The 17,773-nt window shown below is 36.6% G+C and overlaps 1 protein-coding gene across 2 annotated transcripts; it reads left to right on the forward strand.

Moving 5' to 3' along the window:
* Nucleotides 1-30: 30 nt before the first annotated feature.
* On the forward strand, nucleotides 31-16,909 carry RAB23 (RAB23, member RAS oncogene family). Of its 2 annotated transcripts, XR_010883816.1 has the most exons (9): nucleotides 31-102; nucleotides 818-976; nucleotides 2,410-2,611; nucleotides 3,444-3,529; nucleotides 7,940-8,096; nucleotides 9,605-9,687; nucleotides 10,800-10,892; nucleotides 11,745-11,963; nucleotides 12,707-16,909. XR_010883816.1 is itself a non-coding variant. In XM_067294158.1 (8 exons), the coding sequence occupies exons 3-8, from the start codon at nucleotides 2,457-2,459 to the stop codon at nucleotides 11,882-11,884; spliced, it is 714 nt and encodes a 237-aa protein (XP_067150259.1). In that variant the 5' UTR covers nucleotides 31-102; nucleotides 818-976; nucleotides 2,410-2,456; the 3' UTR covers nucleotides 11,885-16,909. The 2 variants fall into 2 exon arrangements, 1 of the variants encoding a protein (XP_067150259.1); XM_067294158.1 differs by having other exon boundaries at nucleotides 11,745-16,909.
* Nucleotides 16,910-17,773: the final 864 nt, after the last annotated feature.

Genomic DNA, 17,773 nt, shown 5'->3' on the forward strand with positions numbered 1-17,773 from the left:
GAGCGGCTGCCTCCCGCCCCCGCCGCCTCGGAGGCGGAGCCGCTGCTGCCGCCGCCGCGCCCCGTGGCAGAGCGCCGCCCGCGCCGGTGCTGCGAGGCGGAGGTGAGTGGGGAGGGCGGCGGGAGGTGCTGCCGGGCCGGGCCGGGCCGGGCCGGGGCGAGACGGCGCGGGAGGGCGGCGCGGGCTGCCCTGCGGGCGGCGGGCTGCTGCCGAGCGGGGCCGGGAGGCGGCGAGGCCGGGCCGGGGCGCGGCGCCTCCGCCATCAGCGCGGCCGCGGCGTGGAGCCCCCCCCGCCCGGGCCGGGCCGGGCCGGGGCCGCCTTAGGGCGCCGCCGAGGGGGCCGGGGCCGGGGCCGGATCGAGGGGGCGGCCGGCGGAGCCGGGGCCGCCTCGGCGGGGTTTGGCCGGGCGGCCGGAGCCCCCGGGAGACGCGTGCGCGCCGCCGGCGGCCGGCGCTCACCGCTGCCGGCGGTAACCGGGGGGCCGCTGCCGGCGGGCGAGGCGGCGCTGGGGTGTCGGGTGGCGCGGCCCTGCGGAGCGCGCTGTGCGGGGCCGGGCAGGCGGTTTGAAAAATACGTGCTGCCTCCTGCCTGGGGAGGAGGATTCCTTACCTCGGGCGGTGGGGTGGGCTGCGCGGCCGTGCCGGTGCCAGGTATCGCTGCGATGACATCCCAGCGCCGCGGAGCGGAGGAAACTTGGCTTTTGTGTGGGCTTCCCTCTCTGCCTCCCCCCAAAAAACCCACCTGAATGAAACATCTTTCCAGTAACTCTAATATATTACTTTCAATTCTTCCCCGCTGGAATTTTAATTTACGTAGAAGCGCTGTATCCCTCATAACCGCCTGCGCAGTGCGCTTTGCCCGTGTGCCTCAGCAGCTCGGCCTTGTCTCCCGTTAACGGACGGCTGGACACGGACACAATTCAGTGGGAGGGAGACTGGGGAGCTCCCCTGCAGTGGCAGCGTCGTGTGGGCACAGGTAATATATTTATGCTGGAGACTTTTTTAATGTAACTAACTTATGTACTGAGTGTTCGCAAGATAACCGGTTTAAAAGCTTAAACGTTTTAAAAATGTTTTGAAAAAGTTGGATTATTCAGCATCTTGGTTTTTAAAAAAGATGACCTTTGAAAAATGCCACATCCTCTGGCTTATCAAATAATATTTAGTCAGTTTAGTGTTTTGATTCACACGCCAAAAGTTAATTGAATGATAACAGTAGACTTATCGGCACTTAATGGCGCACACAAATATACTTGATTATGATGGTTATCCATTCCTCAGAAAGACAAATTTAAACAAATTCATAAGAACTGAAGTAAGGGGTATAATCACAGAATTAAATAGGTTTATGATTTGAACGCATAAATTGTATTCAAAGCATCAGTACTGGTGTTAGGTGCTAGTACCTGGACTGAGCATAAGGAAGCAAATGGCTGAAGTTGCAAGTTGCCATATTCTAGGCTAATGACACCCTGGATTGATTGGTGGAACTTTGTGCACATATTAGCAGAGGAGCATCAGCAATATAATCAACAGGTGACAGCACATTCCTATAGTGGAAGAATATTTTTCCTGTTCACACAATCTGTTGAAATTGAAAGATTGATTTTTGTGAACTGAAAGGTGCTGAATTCACGTTAGCCAGCCATTAGCCTGGAGGTGCCAAGTGGATATTTTGTAATAGAATTTTAGCTAGAAACTCATTAAAAAAATTTTTTATAGTATTTTAAAGTATTTTATATCCTTATTTCAGGTGTGTGTTTAACTTTGTAGAGATAACATGGACTGCATGTTTAGCCAATACTGTGTTTGTCACATAAACATTTTAAACAGCTCTAATTTGGAGCAAGCCTTGGTACAAATCACTTTAGTGATGATAACTGTGACAGCTTTATCATTATTATTTACTTTATCAACTAGTATTTTGTTTATTAATATTGATATTTATTACCTAGATAAATAATAACTTTATTTTTCAATTGGTATGGTAAATTATTTCTGTTCCAATGTATTGCCTTTCAATAAAATAATATGGGCTCAGGACCACTTATTGTCACAACTGCAACATATTATTTGTAGTATGTTATTGTCTAGAAGTCAAAACAGAGAAAGGATTTCAGGATGGACCCATAGGCAGTTTAAAAAAAACAACAGAAAATGAACCACCATCCCTCTCTTAACAAATTCATAATCTAAATTTTCGAAAGGACAGTTATTTTCATTTCTAATTAATAAATGGTAAATAAAAGTACAGACTCATTAAATAACTTGCTCAGAGTCACTCAAGTAGCCTGTGGCAGAGCTGGAAATAAATTGTAAGGTTTTTATGTATCCTAATGTGTAATCATCTTTCCTCTTGCTCTCTATTCACAATATTTTTATGAACATAGCTATTTACTTTATTTACAGAATTGAGAGATTCCTGAATTAGGTAGAAGATTGCCTGAGCTGCAGAGATGATGGAAGAAGATATGGAGGTGGCCATCAAAGTGGTGGTAGTAGGAAATGGCGCTGTTGGAAAATCCAGTATGATTCAGAGATATTGCAAGGGGATTTTTACAAAAGACTACAAGAAAACTATTGGCGTAGATTTCCTGGAGAGACAAATTCAGTATGTATTAAACAGATGGTTTACTATGTATTTCTGCCTTCCCTCTGTTTCTTTATTCTTTTCTAACTTTAAGGTTTATGGAGACTTGAAACGCAAGGTCTGCTGTCTCTGAAGCTAAGTAAAGGGAGCTGTTTCCTCTTTTGCCCAGTGGACTAAAATCACATCATTCTATTTTCCATCCAAGATTTAGAATTATAATTCAAAAACAAATTAAAAGTGGAAGCTCTGTCATATTAAGCTGCTTTTTATCAGGTTTCATGTGTTTTCTACCACCTGTTGATTTTTTTTTTTGGTCATTTCTTATCTAAAATGGAAGAGCTTATGATAAAATGATTACACACATTTATTATCCAAAATAGATAAAATAAGTGTGGGGAAAAAATAAATACAGTAGAGAGCTAAGCACTTTACATAATGTAAACAGATAACAGCCGATTATATTTGATAAAAAGGAAAATATTGTAATGAGAAGCACATTCTATAAATTGTGTAAGCTGATTAAAAAGACAAAAGGATCACTATTCAGGCACCTAAGCTTTTGTTTTGATTGCTTTATTATTTTTTTTCTCATGGAGGAAAACATAGAGGAAGAGATAGAAGAGGAAAATGTAATATGAATTGTCGGGAAGCAGCAAATAATGTAGTTGAGGGTCTGTTGCCATAGCATGGTATGGACGTGAAACATTATCAGTATTAAGTTAGATTACATTAAATCAAGTTAAACTTGAATTAAATTACCATTACCAAACATATTGTGGAGATGGAAATATTTTTATGTCAGTTGATCTGAATTGCTTTTGTACTGATGACAAAATTATGTCATTTATTTCAGAGTTAATGATGAGGATGTCAGGCTAATGTTATGGGACACTGCTGGTCAAGAAGAATTTGATGCAATAACTAAGGCCTATTACCGAGGTGAAAATACTGTGTTTGTTACTTGTTCTTTGTTTTTTAGTCTGCACATCTTTTAAGACATTTTCCTATCTCTTTGATAAGAATTCTAGTTATTTCATGTATGTGCAAAGCATGTTTTATTCACACTTTATTCAGTTCTGAATGGTTTTCCCTTTCATGTAAGATACCTGACTTAATTAAGTGCCACTTGATGCAGGATATTCAGTACTTCTCTTTAGAAAACATTGAACAAAATAAGACTAATATCTGCATGGAAACTGTATGTGGTCATTCAGACAACTTAATGCAATATTTAACTTAATCATTGACATATAAAAAAGATAACGTCTTGTATTTTTGATCCAGTATACTCTTTAAAATATTTTAAGATAGTTTTGAAGTTTCAGGTGCAACTTCTGGTCGTGATATTGAATATTTTTTGTCAATAATAGGAGTGAGGAGATGGAGAGAGAAATGAAATCAGAACTCAGAAATTTGTGTGTCCTAATTTTGATTTGCAGTTTCTAACTTTTCTGTCATTATATTTTTCTTCTAAAGGTATTTGCTTGCTTCTGTAAGAAATATACTTGTAAGTGTTCCAAAACCTATGGTTCAAGCACATAAAAATTAATCCAAGGGGAAAAAAAAATCCAGCAGCCACCCTGGAAAGATGCTTTACTAAGCACAACAGTTCAGTTGCTAGTACAGACAGACTCTCTTCAGCACGTTAACATAGCTGGAAAGTGTATTTACTTCATAAATAGAAACTACATTATTCAGTTGTATAAAGACAGTTTATTCAGTCTGTTATGAATTCCTTACTTAGACTTTCTTTACACATAATTTGACAATGGTTGTGGTTTGGTTTTTTTTATATTTAATGTGACGCATGAATGACTTAGATAGCAAAGACTATGTGTTAGTCACTTCATGTCATACACTAATTACCTGATAGCAGGGAAAAAATGTATTGTTATGGTATCTTAGAAAAATTACCTTCTTTGGAGACAAAAGTAATAGTTATGCCTTACTGTTTCAGGATCGTATAGTCTTCTGACCTTTTAATATGTTATGATAGAGTTTTAGCAACCAGTATTTTTTTTCTAATATTTCTGATTGTCACTTGTAATTGATGATTACCATTTTTTTTTTCAAAAAAAAAAAAAACTTCTGCTTTTCCTATTTCTTTTTATCCTTATGTGGAAACAGGCCATTCTGTTAGTGTACAGTTTACAAGTTGAGCTTATGAATTTTAAGTGATTAGAAAGTAGTACTTGAATATCTTTGAGCTTCCTTTTTGCTCTCCTGGCCTCAAGCTCAGTTGTGAGCTTTATTTGAAGGATTTTTGAAACATTGAATTAAGTTTGTCTTCAGTTGTTTCAAGCCAAAGCCTTTTTCTCCTGATTACTGAGACTGATATGCTAAAATACGGAGTATTGAGGGGAACCTTGAAGTACACTTACTGGCCTCACTTCCCACAAGCAAAACTGGTGGCTGAAAAAAATCTGCTTGGCGATCTTGAAATCTTGCTTGTGACTCATACCCAGTCTAGTGCAGTTAGAACTCTACCTTTAAGATCTTTACACTGAAGAATAGTGCAGTGCAGTGAAATAGAACATAAACATGCCTGTGGATACACATTGTAGACAATATTATGGATATCTAACAGTTCAAGCTATTTGGAATGGTGACTGTTCTGCACTGGACTTTGACTCGTGAAGGACAAGCAAAATTATAAGACCCTGGAATGCAATTTTAGTTTAGCAGCAGGTCTGCAAACATGGTGTTACAGAAGCAACAAGTCAAGCGTACTTCAGAAATACAAGGATTTCATTGTGAGTTATTGCTGATATGGGGAAGATGCCTTCAAGGTAGATAAGGTAGATGCTGGTTATTACTTCAGCTGTTACTGTCTGCCTCTCCCACATCCCTCTGACCACTATCATTACACTAGGGCCTATTTATTCACCTGGAATGTTGTGCATTGTCTGTTCTTCAGGGATCAGTTGCTCATCCCTGACCATTAACGTGTGTGACCACACATTAATGCTTCACAGTCTATTCCTAAGCCTTGTCTTGTCCAGGGACCAAATTTATTCAGCCTCACTCAGAAACAAAAATGGAGCTGACAGTGGATTTGTCATGTGGTTTTCTATATGCAGGTAGATATGCGAAGTAGCCAGTGTAGCTGCATGCCCACGATCAAACAACACAGGAGTCAAACTATCCAGCGGTCTAAATTCAAAGATTTGAAGAAAGCTTTGTATACACTTCTTTATTGTATCACACACCCTCTTACTGTTTATCCTCTTCTATCCTATGTAAATCATGCATTTTCTAATTGGTTAGGTACTTTATTCATGTGCGAAGTACTTTTACAAGTGGCTGTTGTTAGCCATGTGTTCTGTTCACATTACTGTCTTTCAAGGCAGTATTGGACACTTCCTAGTGTGTGCATCCTCCTACATACACTACCACTTCTGTCTGATATAGATCCTTATTAGTTTTCTGATGGAACACAGACATCTTGCTCATTAGTCTGTTATCAAGTTGCTGATTAGTCAAATGATGAGGCACCTCATTTTGTTGCATGACGGTTAGACTTCATATTTCTCAAGCCTTTGTAGCATTGCTTTAGCTTACACATGTCGACCAATTTCAGTCATATTAACTATGATAATGGGAGGGCTGCAAGACTGTCCTGGCCCCAGCAGAACCAAGACAGCCCTACTCTGGATATTGCTAGTGAGACATTACATCCTGCTATAAACCTATGAAAGATAGCCTGAATCCACAGCAGTCATACCATCGACAGTAAACAAGAACTTCTGGATCATGATTTCATTGACCTTGGATTCTGATCCCACTTTGAGGCTGAACGTGCCACCATCAGTTTTATAGTGAACGCATTCCTTGTCATGGCCTGAAAAAGCTGAGGCCAAGAGCAAAAGAGTGAAATGAATAGGTGCAGGTATAAAGCCTTGGGTGAGTCCACCTGTGGTAAGAAATTTCTTTACCCGTTTTCTCCTACATGGGCTTTGTACCATTGTGAAAGGAGAAAATACGATTACAGAGTTTATGAGGATGGGACAGTTTACTGAGGATCTTTGAGATCTGCTCAGCTGACAAGCTTATGCTCTACTTGAATCAAGTAGAGATGCTAGCGCTACTCTGTAATTTTTTTCCAAATTAGCCTACTTTTGAGTACTGTATCAATGATTGTGCAGCTAGCATGGAAACTTGTTAAAATAAAGGTATAGGATTTTTCAAAGCACTGATCACACGCGCACACACACAAAAAAAAGTAAGAAAGGAAAAATTATGGCAAGCTTTACATTGCTACTGTTTTATTGGTAGAACTTAATGTGAAATTCTGAGGGCAGTTCTTATTATTCGGTATAAAACTGTATATAGCAAGACTGGGAAGGTCTTAAAGGTAGGTGAAAGAATGTTAAAGAGCATAGGAAAACTTGTAAAACTAAACCAAACTTGGCTTTGAGCTCATAAATAAGAGGAAACCTAATAAAAGTAATCGAGCACTTTGCGTCAAAAAAGTACAAAGGCAAACAGAATACAGGAGTGGGGGATACTCAGTGAAACTCATAGGTAAAATAAAAATCATATTGATAAAAGGAAATAATTTTTCATGCTATATATATTACATTGGGACATTTGCCACAAGACAACACTGCAGAATCTCAAAGACATCAGCTATCAGTTCCTTTTGCAAATATACAGAATTATATTATTAAATATCAAATATATTAAAGGAATATAAGTAATAAAGTGTTTCTCCATGTGTTTAACATGCAAAGAAAAGCAGTTTCTTGAGGATAGCAAAGAACAGTCAAGACCTTATCACTTATCAGAGTGCTGTGATAGAATGAGCATGAATTAGAAATATACTTATTTTCTTCAAAGAGCTATTAAATGACATTCTTCAAATAGCCACAACTTTCCTTGAGAATTTTAATTTTTCTACTTTTTAAAATCCAAATTATTGTAGCATAAGGAATAATGTATAGTGAGTTTTACAAATACTGAAAAATATTTGGTATTTGGCTTCCATTAAACTATCTGAAAAACAGTAAGGAAAAAACAACCCCCTTTTCCAGTCCTTTCTACTCCCCCTCCTATTCCTTTCCCCTGCATACACAGACCTTGCTGGAATAGCTTGAAAAGTAACAGACCCATAACCATTGTGAAGAATGGGAACAATGATCAAAATAACATAGCAATTTATTACTTTTCATTTTGGGAATTTTCTAACCATTAGTTTGACACAAGCTGGTAATAAAAGTTGACTTTTATGGGATAAACTGGAAAAAAAACCTCATATTCCAAATACATTTTATATGATATGGTTCTTTTTTTTTGTTTGTTGGCTGATTTGTATATATTCGTATTTGTAATTGGGTTGTATATTTTTAGGCGCCCAGGCTTGTGTTCTTGTGTTTTCTACAACTGACAGAGAGTCCTTCAAAGCAATCCCTACCTGGAAGGAAAAAGTGGTGACCGAAGTTGGAGACATTCCCACAGTTCTTGTACAGAATAAGATTGATCTCCTTGATGACTCTTGTATAAAGAAGTAGGAGTTTTATGATGCTGTTTTTAAAGAACAACATATAATCCTGTATATACATACTTAAAAAGAAAAAAATCTATGGGATTTTCTTGTGAAGGCTTATGATGCCTAGGTTATCAAACCTAGAACCTGTATGAAAGCATGTCCTAGAAACGCTGATGAGTGGTGTTACTGCGTGAGTGTAGTTCTTTGCATAGATGGGCTTGCTGGGCTAGGAACTTTGCTTCATGTCATCATCTTAAGAATCAGACAGAGGAATGGCCTGAAGAGTTTGGTTGTGCCATGATATGATTCTCTCCTTTTTTAAATAGGAAGCTCAAAAACTGAATTTCCTGATTAAAATTTATAGTTACTGCTAGACTCTGCTGTGTGCCAGTGAAGTTATGAAATCTGGTTTGGCTAGTGAACGCTTGCTAAATTGATAAAGAAGTATTAAATAGCTTTTTGAAAAACTATCATAATATTCTTTGCTTTTCTTGAATTTATTCTTTTGCCCATTTCTATCAAAACATAACTTATAGAAATCTGTATCTGTTAATATTCTCAAACTGCATTGTTCTGATCCTTCTTCATTGTATTTTTCTTCATAGATTTTACTGTCAATCCATTCTGCCTTACTTCTTGTATCTATGCCTCATTTCATTTCTGCTACAAAATCAGCTTAACAGCGTATACTGTGGAAAATACTGCATGATAAGGCTGACCATTCTCCACCTCTTTATTTCTACCATCTTCCTGAGAGATTTAAATTATTTCTCCCTTTTGCTGTTTCCTACACTGGCTCTCCTTGTTCTCTGTTTGCCATCACTGATGGCATAAATCAGCTTCTACTCCCTCTGCACAGAATACTGAGGATTTTTCAAAGGAAAAGCAAAATTGCATTTGAACTCCTCCTTTATTTATGGTATGTCACTTAGGTTTTGTCCTCAAAATTCTTCATCTGCCTCAGCAACTTCATCTTTCTGATGACATAATTTCCCTTGGTGAAATTCTCATAACTTCCCTCAACCTTTCCTTAAAATTCAGCACAAGTTGAGCTTTTTTCCACTTCACAAAAAAAAGTAATTCTTGATTTCACCTCTACACTCATTTGATTGCATCATCTACTCTACTGCTTTACTAAAATATATCTAAGAATTGGGGGTTTTGGTTGTTTTTCCTTTGCTGTAGTAATCATTATTCTGAGTCTATTGATCATTATCATAATTACAACCTCCTTTTGGTTTCACTGACACCTGTCTTGCAACTCTTGGGAAATTTTAGTTGTTAATAAAGTCAATAAATATTGAAATGCAATTACTTTTGGCCATAAAGAAATTGCATGTAAAATAACTTCCTGTCATAGTGGAGATACTGTAAAGCAATTAAGGATCAGGTATGTCTGTATGTTCAGAGCTTCTTAACCCACCTTGCCATTTTTGACTAACCACAAAGCATTTTGTCCATAAATATTGATAAATGTTGACAAATGATACAAATTAGTATTTACAAAGTCTTCTTCTATTGTGCAGTGAAGAGGCAGAAGCACTGGCAAAAAAGCTAAAATTAAGATTCTACCGAGCATCTGTGAAAGAAGACCTAAATGTAACTGAAGGTAAGAGATGCAGCGGAGTAGGTGTCTATCATGGCATCTGCTGTATAGTGCCATACATCTGTGTAGTTTGGAGCTGATCTGTTGTCTCAGATTTTTTTGTGTGTGTGCGCTGTTCACCAACCTTTTTATATTTCTTAGCAGCACACTTTAAACATAGCTATAATTGTTTGATACCAGTGTGTTATGTCTGTTTCCTTGTGTGTGTAGTATAGCTGGAGTATTTAAAAGTGCCACTGTGTTTAGGCTTGTTAGTGCTTACTGACAGTCAATAGCACTGAGCTTTAAAAAAATTGTATAGGTAAAACCTCAGTTATTACAATATGCAATTGTTGAACAGCTTAGTTCATAATAATTAATAGCTCAGTTAATAAATAATTTGGATAAATGATTATTTAATATTTTCATTAATAGTTAAAGTATATTTAAAAATGGGATTTGTTGCAGCCTTTTTTCTGTTGGTGATACTTTGCCAGTTCCTAAGTATCACTTTTTAATGCATGTATTTAATTTTGTAACGGTATTGTACTTCAGTTCCTATCCTGTGTGGAGTAGTTTTGACTAAGCATGAAACTTTGTGTCTCTGATGACTTATTTTTTTGTTTAATCAGAGAATCTTAGAAATGAACTTCTTGTTTCTCCACCATTAATATCTTTCAAATTGGAAAGCAAATTTTCTACAGACTTTCTACATAAAAAAAATGTAAACTTTTTGTGTATTGGCACTAAATGAGTTAGTATTTACAACTGTAAATAACTGTTACGTATATAGGTTCTGAAAATTCTCATATAGTTGCAGACTTTTCAGAATTTTAGACAGCCTTTTTATACCCTTATACATATAGGGATAGCATTAGTTATATTAGAACAATGATGCTGCTGAGTTTTATTAATAGCCTTACTTTACAAGATTGCTATTATTCTAAGGCTTGTTGTGAAATTATATATATATATAATATGGCCTGCCGAGAGAGAAACACTTACCAGATTGTAGCAAACCTATTCTGTCAAATGCACTTCTGTCACCAAGCAAATTTTTGGTATGAAAATATTTTTATTGATATGAAGACTATTTTTTTAAGCATACTATGACATACTTTTTTTTGACATTTCAGTTTTTAAATATTTGGCTGATAAATATCTTCAAAGGCTCAAGCAACAAACAGCTGAAGATCCAGAACTAGTACATACAAGCAGTAACAAGATTGGTAAGTACACTTCAATAAAAAACAAGAAGACAGTGTTATTTGCCATCAAAGCATATGGTCTCTTTTGTGTCCTTTTGGAATTAACAGAAGTTAAGTCAGGCTCTAATTAGTACTCTCCTATCTTAGTATATTGTCTCCTTTCCTTTTGTAAAATAACTTTGTGACTCTAAAATTACAAGATTGTCAAACTGACACAAGTGAACTTTATAGCCAATGTTTGGCAAGTGCCAATTATTAAATTCTTTTAAACAAACATTGTGTAAGGACTTGAGAAAGGATGGTTGTTTTGGTTTGTTTTGTTTTTTAATGTAATTAGTATTAGTGTTACTCATCTTGGTGCAGATTTACAAGAAGCTCACTGTGAAAATATCTGGCATGTAATAAGAGGGTCTCTGTAAGCTTAGACTTTTGTGAGGGAACACTGAACTTTTGTAGCTCTTCTTTAAAGCACTTCTGAGTCAGTTGATTTATTTTCCTTAAAGCATTTCCCTTTTATTCAGTCTTTTTCCTTAACTTTATCTCAGCAAACTTTCTGACTTTCAAGTTGTCATGTTCTTTTACTGTATTACTCAACCGTAAATTTGTTGCCATGGGATTAGTGTCTGAGTGCATCACTACCCTTCAATTATGTAGATGTATACTAGCTTTAAATACTGCCTGGCTAGTAATTCCAACTGGCTGTACTTCAGACTTAGCTGTACAAGTGACAACAAAAATAAAGCCTTCAAAAACTAGAGTTTGCTTTTGAGGTGCATTACTACCTATTAGTAAGTGTTGGATCTTAAGCGTCAGTGTATTATGCTGCAGGATGTAAAGAAACAGAAGTACTTTTCTTGTCTTTAAATTCTGTAGGTGTTTTTAGTACGGCTGGTGGAAGTCACTCCAACCAGAATTCTAGCAGTCTTAATGGCGGAGATGTCATCAACCTTAGACCAAACAAACAGAGGACCAAGAAAAACAGAAGTCCTTTTAGCAACTGCAGCATACTTTAGACCGCTTTTGGAGGAAAAAGAATGACAGTGAATTGGATGAAGTTGTGCAATTCAATACGGAACACAGTCAGCTGTAGAGGTATTTTACCAGTGCTTTAGCAAGTCTCTTGTGCCTATGGGATCTTTGACAGATGGTGGATTTAAATAAAATTGCTGATGCAATGTTTTTTGGTGAGTAGAGTGAGACACCTGGTGGCAAAACATAGAACCATGGCTGCCCTGTGCACTTCCTAAAAATTAAGCAAGCTTCTCCTGTTTGAAGGAATTACTTACAGAGCTATGAACTAGGTTTTGCTGAATTGTGAAGCACAAATAACGTAAGGATAATGCTTACAAGTATAGGTACAGACCATAATATTATGGCCCAAGGTGAAGTAGCCACTTCCAACTAAATTTAAAAGAAAACATGATAGAATTGCTTAGCCAGGACATTTAAAAAGTTAAATGAAGAGCACAATGAAGACATCACATTTTATGCCAGACTATATTCGTATGGATTCTGGCAATTCTGTTAGTGCAATATACTTGTATTATATGAGTGTTAAGGTGTATGTGTAAACATTTGGTATGAATATTTAGGCTAAATTGAAGCGTATACATTATCTGATTTATTGTGCAGACCAGCTAATGATTTTTAAAATATTTTTTTTCCTTTAAAAGTTTTGCATTTCAGACGAGACTTTCCCAGTTGGTACTGTGTGTGTTTAACTTGCCACACCTTGGGCCTAAAAGCTTAGATTTAAAAATGTATGGTGCCAAAAACGTTACTTCTTTTTACCTAATGCTATGCTACAGATGTTCTTGTAAGTTTGTTTTTCTCAGTCTTAACAGGTTGAACAAATAACATGGTCTCTGACACTAACAATTATCCAGATGGAACCTATAAACATAATCATACTCCTGTCCAAAACCTGATTCCTGTATGCTGTATCATCTATGAAAAAAGAACTTGCAAAGTGGTGTCACGAAATGTTTGAGTTCTTTGGAGAAATTCCTCTTGGATATCATAAACTAGACTGCAGAGGATCCAAGAAATTGCAGCTGATGACTGAATTACATTAATGAGACTCTCTTTAATGTTTTCATAGATTCAGAGCTAGCTGCTGGTTAAAGAAAATCTAATCAATCAGCCAGATCAGAGGCATGGCAAAAATTTTTCAAAGTGCTTAAGTAATTTACAGAAGTGATTTAGGAGCCCAAATCTAAATTAAATGTATTTGGGCTTAGGCTCCTAAATCACTAAGGTGCTATAAATATGTTGATCAAGATATCTCCTATTTACCAAAAATAAATACTTTTTAATCCTCTTCAAAAACATGCATTCATTTTAAAATATCCATTTTGTTTACATGTTTTTTGTAGTATGAACTTTCTAGGATTTCTATAACTAACTTGCCAGTGACAAATGCAAAATACTCTGCTTGAAAAAAAAAAAAATAAGAATTTTAATATTTTTTTAAATAGTGTATGAGATTGAAAATGACTTGACTGATCCTGTATATTTTAAGAAGGAGGACTTTTCACTGTGTGAATTCATGTAGGAAGCTTGATTTACTTTACTTCTAAGTCAATGAGTATGAAAGCTGAAACGTATTCTTGTCCCACTGTCTGCAGTGAGAAAAGTGGGTGGCAACAGTTATGCACAAACACTAAAGATCTCTGAACACTGTATTTTATGTTTACTATATTAGCCTTTCTGCCAAGTACCTTTGTTTCTTTGACAAGCTGTTGCAGCATCTCCTGTTGCTGGCAAGAAGGTGATCTTCAAGGCATTTGATCCCCTTTGCTATTGCAGCAAAACTGTGTGTTCTTCACCATGTGTTTCCTATATTCTCTCTTGGATAAGGGCCTTTATTTTTTAACAAGTGCATTTAATCACTGTATGTATGTGTAAATGGATTGAGTCCCACCTGTTTTAGCAATTTAAGAAGTAAGGTATTTAGGATTTGGTAACAGAGAGACTTATAACTGTATGTAATGGGGCCATCTTACTACTTAGGGTAGAATGTGCGCATGAAAAATTTTAACAAATGTTTTTAATATGGAAACTTATACATTTCACTGTCTGTCTGCCAGTTTCTTTTTTTAAGCAAACAGCCACAAAGTGTCTGAAACATCTTTTTTGTCTTATTTAACTTTGTACAGAGTACTGAAAAATAAGTCATTATTACATATAATAAACGTTTGTATTTAAGGTCTGTCATTACAAACCACTATTTTAAGAACTGAAAACTCAGTAGAAATTTTCATAGGTGGAGACTTGACAGACTTGCTAAATTTAGGAGATGTTGAAATTTAGTACTTATTGGCTTTAAGCTAAGAATATATTTGCAGCATTGGGTAACAATCAGTTTTAATTCTAATCCCATCTTAATTCTAAAGTGACTTTTTCTTTGTACTTTGCAGTGCTTATTCTCCACTATGACAGAGATAGAAACTGTCCAAATGAGCATTTGTCAGGAGAATACTCTGCATGTACATTACTTTAAAATTTACATTTTTTTTTCCTGCTGGTTTTAGTATGCAGATGTGAACCAGATGACTTGCATGTTGCAGAATTCCTTAAGTATTCACATCGCTACTTGGGAGTAGTTTTTGGCTTTTGGATGAAAAGACAGGCCTAAACTTTTAGCACTCAGGCGGTCCCTTGGGAATAATTTTTATTATAAACATTGCCCCATTCCCCACTCAAAGTATTCTCATTAAAATACCCTAATACAGTTTATTTACCAAAACCTATGCATGCAGAGCTGGTAATAAAAATGCCCTCTGTGCATCTTGTGTGACTCCATGGTGGAGGAGGACGTAGCTGTCTGTGATACCTGTGGTAAAGCAGCATACTGTATCGTGAACAACAGATGTTCCTATTGCAAGACACGAAGTTTTGTTCTGTGAGACTAAACCTGTTATATCTGTTAATATCTCTTGAATAGCTGCATTGGATATATTATCTGGATCTTGCCAGTATTCTTCGCTTTCAGCTGATAACGCTACCACTGATGGAAAACTTCTGTAATTGTTAATGCCTTAATGAAATAAGCATTCACTGAAGACTCTGTACGCTAAAGCATCTGTCACTCCTGTGTCGTATCCATTCAGTGAATGGGTGTCTTCCCAGTAAGTGGGGCATCATTTGATGCGAAGTAGTAATGCTAGGATGCATTTCCAACTGGAAATAACAAATCTCAAAGTTGTAACATTGGTCACACTAAGATTTGTGTGTGTGTGTGTGTGTGTGTGTGTGTGCTTAATTTAAAAATCATAAATATTCCATTTAAGACAATTTTGGAGCTTTCTTATTTTCAGTGTTTCTTAAGGCAAAGCTTACCTTTTTTTGTCAAAATGTCCAAATTACCATACTGTCAATGTGATTTGCTGTTTAATTTTTTGTTTATACTTAAGTAAAATTGTCTTATTTTTTGCTATTGGGCTACAGCATATCTGACATGCAGTTTTCCTTTACATCACTTCTGTAGACGTATGTTATTACTAAAGGGAATTGAGCAGCTGAACACATTGTAGCACTTAGTGGTTTTGCTTGAGTACATACAGAAAACTCAGTGAACATGCACATTGAACCTGTTAATTCATCTAGTCAAGCTGATAGCTAGCTACCAGTTAATCAGTAAAAGAATCCATTATTTGCACTGGTGAACTCACTTGTGGGAATTCAATCATAGAGCAAACAAACAAATATGCTTCTTGCATTCCAGTGACAGTACCTAAGTCCCTACTGCTTTTCTAAATGGGATCATAAATTTTTGGCTAAAATTGCAGTTCCTAAACCCTAATTGTACATCAAACGGAGAGCAAGCATGGTCCAATAAGCTTGATTTCATCAAAACTACCTTACCATATTTACATAGGAATTATCAGTTGTGTGTATCATTTTATGTGCTCAAATAGTATCTGAGGCTTACCAATTAAAATACTTCTTTCTTAAATATGGCACCTTATGGATAATCAAAACTGTTTAAAAAAAAAAGTAGGAATAATAAATTTTGGACTAATGATGCTAGAGCAGAATAAGAGAAATTTCAAACAGTTCTGTTTTAAATAATAAATTGTGTTCTGTATGAGAGCTGAGAGTCATCTCAACGCCACTTGAGTCCTATTTATGCAGTACTAAATTAGCCTCATTCTCAGGGTACTAGTAGCATTAAGGTAATACTGATACGCAGTGGAGTGAGTATTCCTGTCGTCTCTTACTGAGATAAATGTTCAGCAGAACCAACTCAAGATGGTCCAAAAAATAATAATAATAATAATCTGGACCAGGAGAAATACTGCTCTCATTGCTAAGATAAAAATACATTGTTACTTATAAATTGCTTGCTGTATTTGCAAGTTCATGTGAATCTGAATGGTTAAAACAGATAATGTATATAAGTATTTTTATCACCTTCATGCACTCAAGTTCATGTAATATATATTTTTAGAAAAAATGCCAATATAACTTAGTTAATCCTCAAGTGAAAAAATAAATGTTTAAAATTAAATATTCTGTGTATGCTGTTCCTGTAAAATCCATAGGAGTTAATTCTACTATTCTCTTGTAAGTGACATTAGTTGTTTCACAGCGATGTATGTACATTTTTATTTGATTACTGTCTGGTCTGATTACAGGTCACTACTTCTGTAGTTATATTAAATTTTCAGTGTATTAAATTGCAAGAAATTGTTATACCCCTGTGGCTGTGCAACATGAGTCTGCTCAGAAACTTGTGTGCCTGATTCTAATCCGTATGTCGCTAACAGTTGGGATCCAAGGCAACACACATTACAGAAACCCTAAAAGGCACAAGTGTGGGCATCCCACTCTAATAGAAACACTGTTTCTGAGCTCTTGCCTCTTAGTTTCTTCTCCACTGAGTTCAAATACAAACATGTGCTTCTGCTCTTTGTGGTTGGCTTCTGCTTTTTCCATGATTAGTCTGACTAATATAGTGACCCAGTTTAAATTAGCAAGCCTATAAATGTTTGTAGACATTGAAAATGACATTAAAATATTGCTAATATATCAAAGATGCTTGATTGATTTTCTGAAAATAAACAGATGTCTAGTACATTGTTTTTAGTAAAACAGAACTCACAGCATCTGGGTCTGCCTCCTACCCAGGTAATTTGGAAAATAGTGTACTATTACCTTCTCTTGCATCCAGTTTTGTATATGAAGAGGTTTGCTTGCTTAGCATCCCAGTAAGGATTAATTAGCAGTGTTTTAGCAGAAAAAACACCTTGGAATGTGAGAAAACTCTTCGTAGGTACTACATAGTATTAGATCAGGTAGCTTGAATTAAGCTTTGACACTATCTAGGTGGGTCTTTATGTACAGTGCCACCATATCACATTCACCTGCAGGAAGCTAGGTGGCCATTTAAGATGGCCAGTCATCTGCTGCCGGTCCCCAACATAACCATTTGAAACACCTGCGTGCTTTGTCATGTCTGAGAAAACTTTCCATGCTTGCAGATCACTGTTTTCCAGGACTGGATTATGCTGAAAAGTAGAGAATAACCTTATTTCTTTGCTCAGGAGATACCAGAACCAATCTTTTAGTGTGTAAACGTAGCTATTTTTCTACACCTGACTTTGTCTCAGTTGTGCCTTATGCCTGCTGAGCCTGATTGACTGTATTTTTATTTTTTTTTTCCCACAACAGATAGTACTTTTATATAGAGAGATATTTAAAAATCTTCCATCTGTTTTTTTGTTGATTCCTGTCACTCGCATATCAACTGTCTTTAGCTATTTTGAGTTATATTAGCAGTAATAGATGTCTAAGACAGCCAGTTTGAAACTACAGAAGAATACTCAGTAGATGTCTACAGGTATGCCTGTATGAGTGAAACTTTGTTAAAGGTAGTTTCACCTACTGTAAAAATACTG

This window comes from Apteryx mantelli, chromosome 3 (genome assembly GCF_036417845.1).
Source record: "Apteryx mantelli isolate bAptMan1 chromosome 3, bAptMan1.hap1, whole genome shotgun sequence".
In the NCBI taxonomy this organism is placed as follows: domain Eukaryota; kingdom Metazoa; phylum Chordata; class Aves; order Apterygiformes; family Apterygidae; genus Apteryx; species Apteryx mantelli.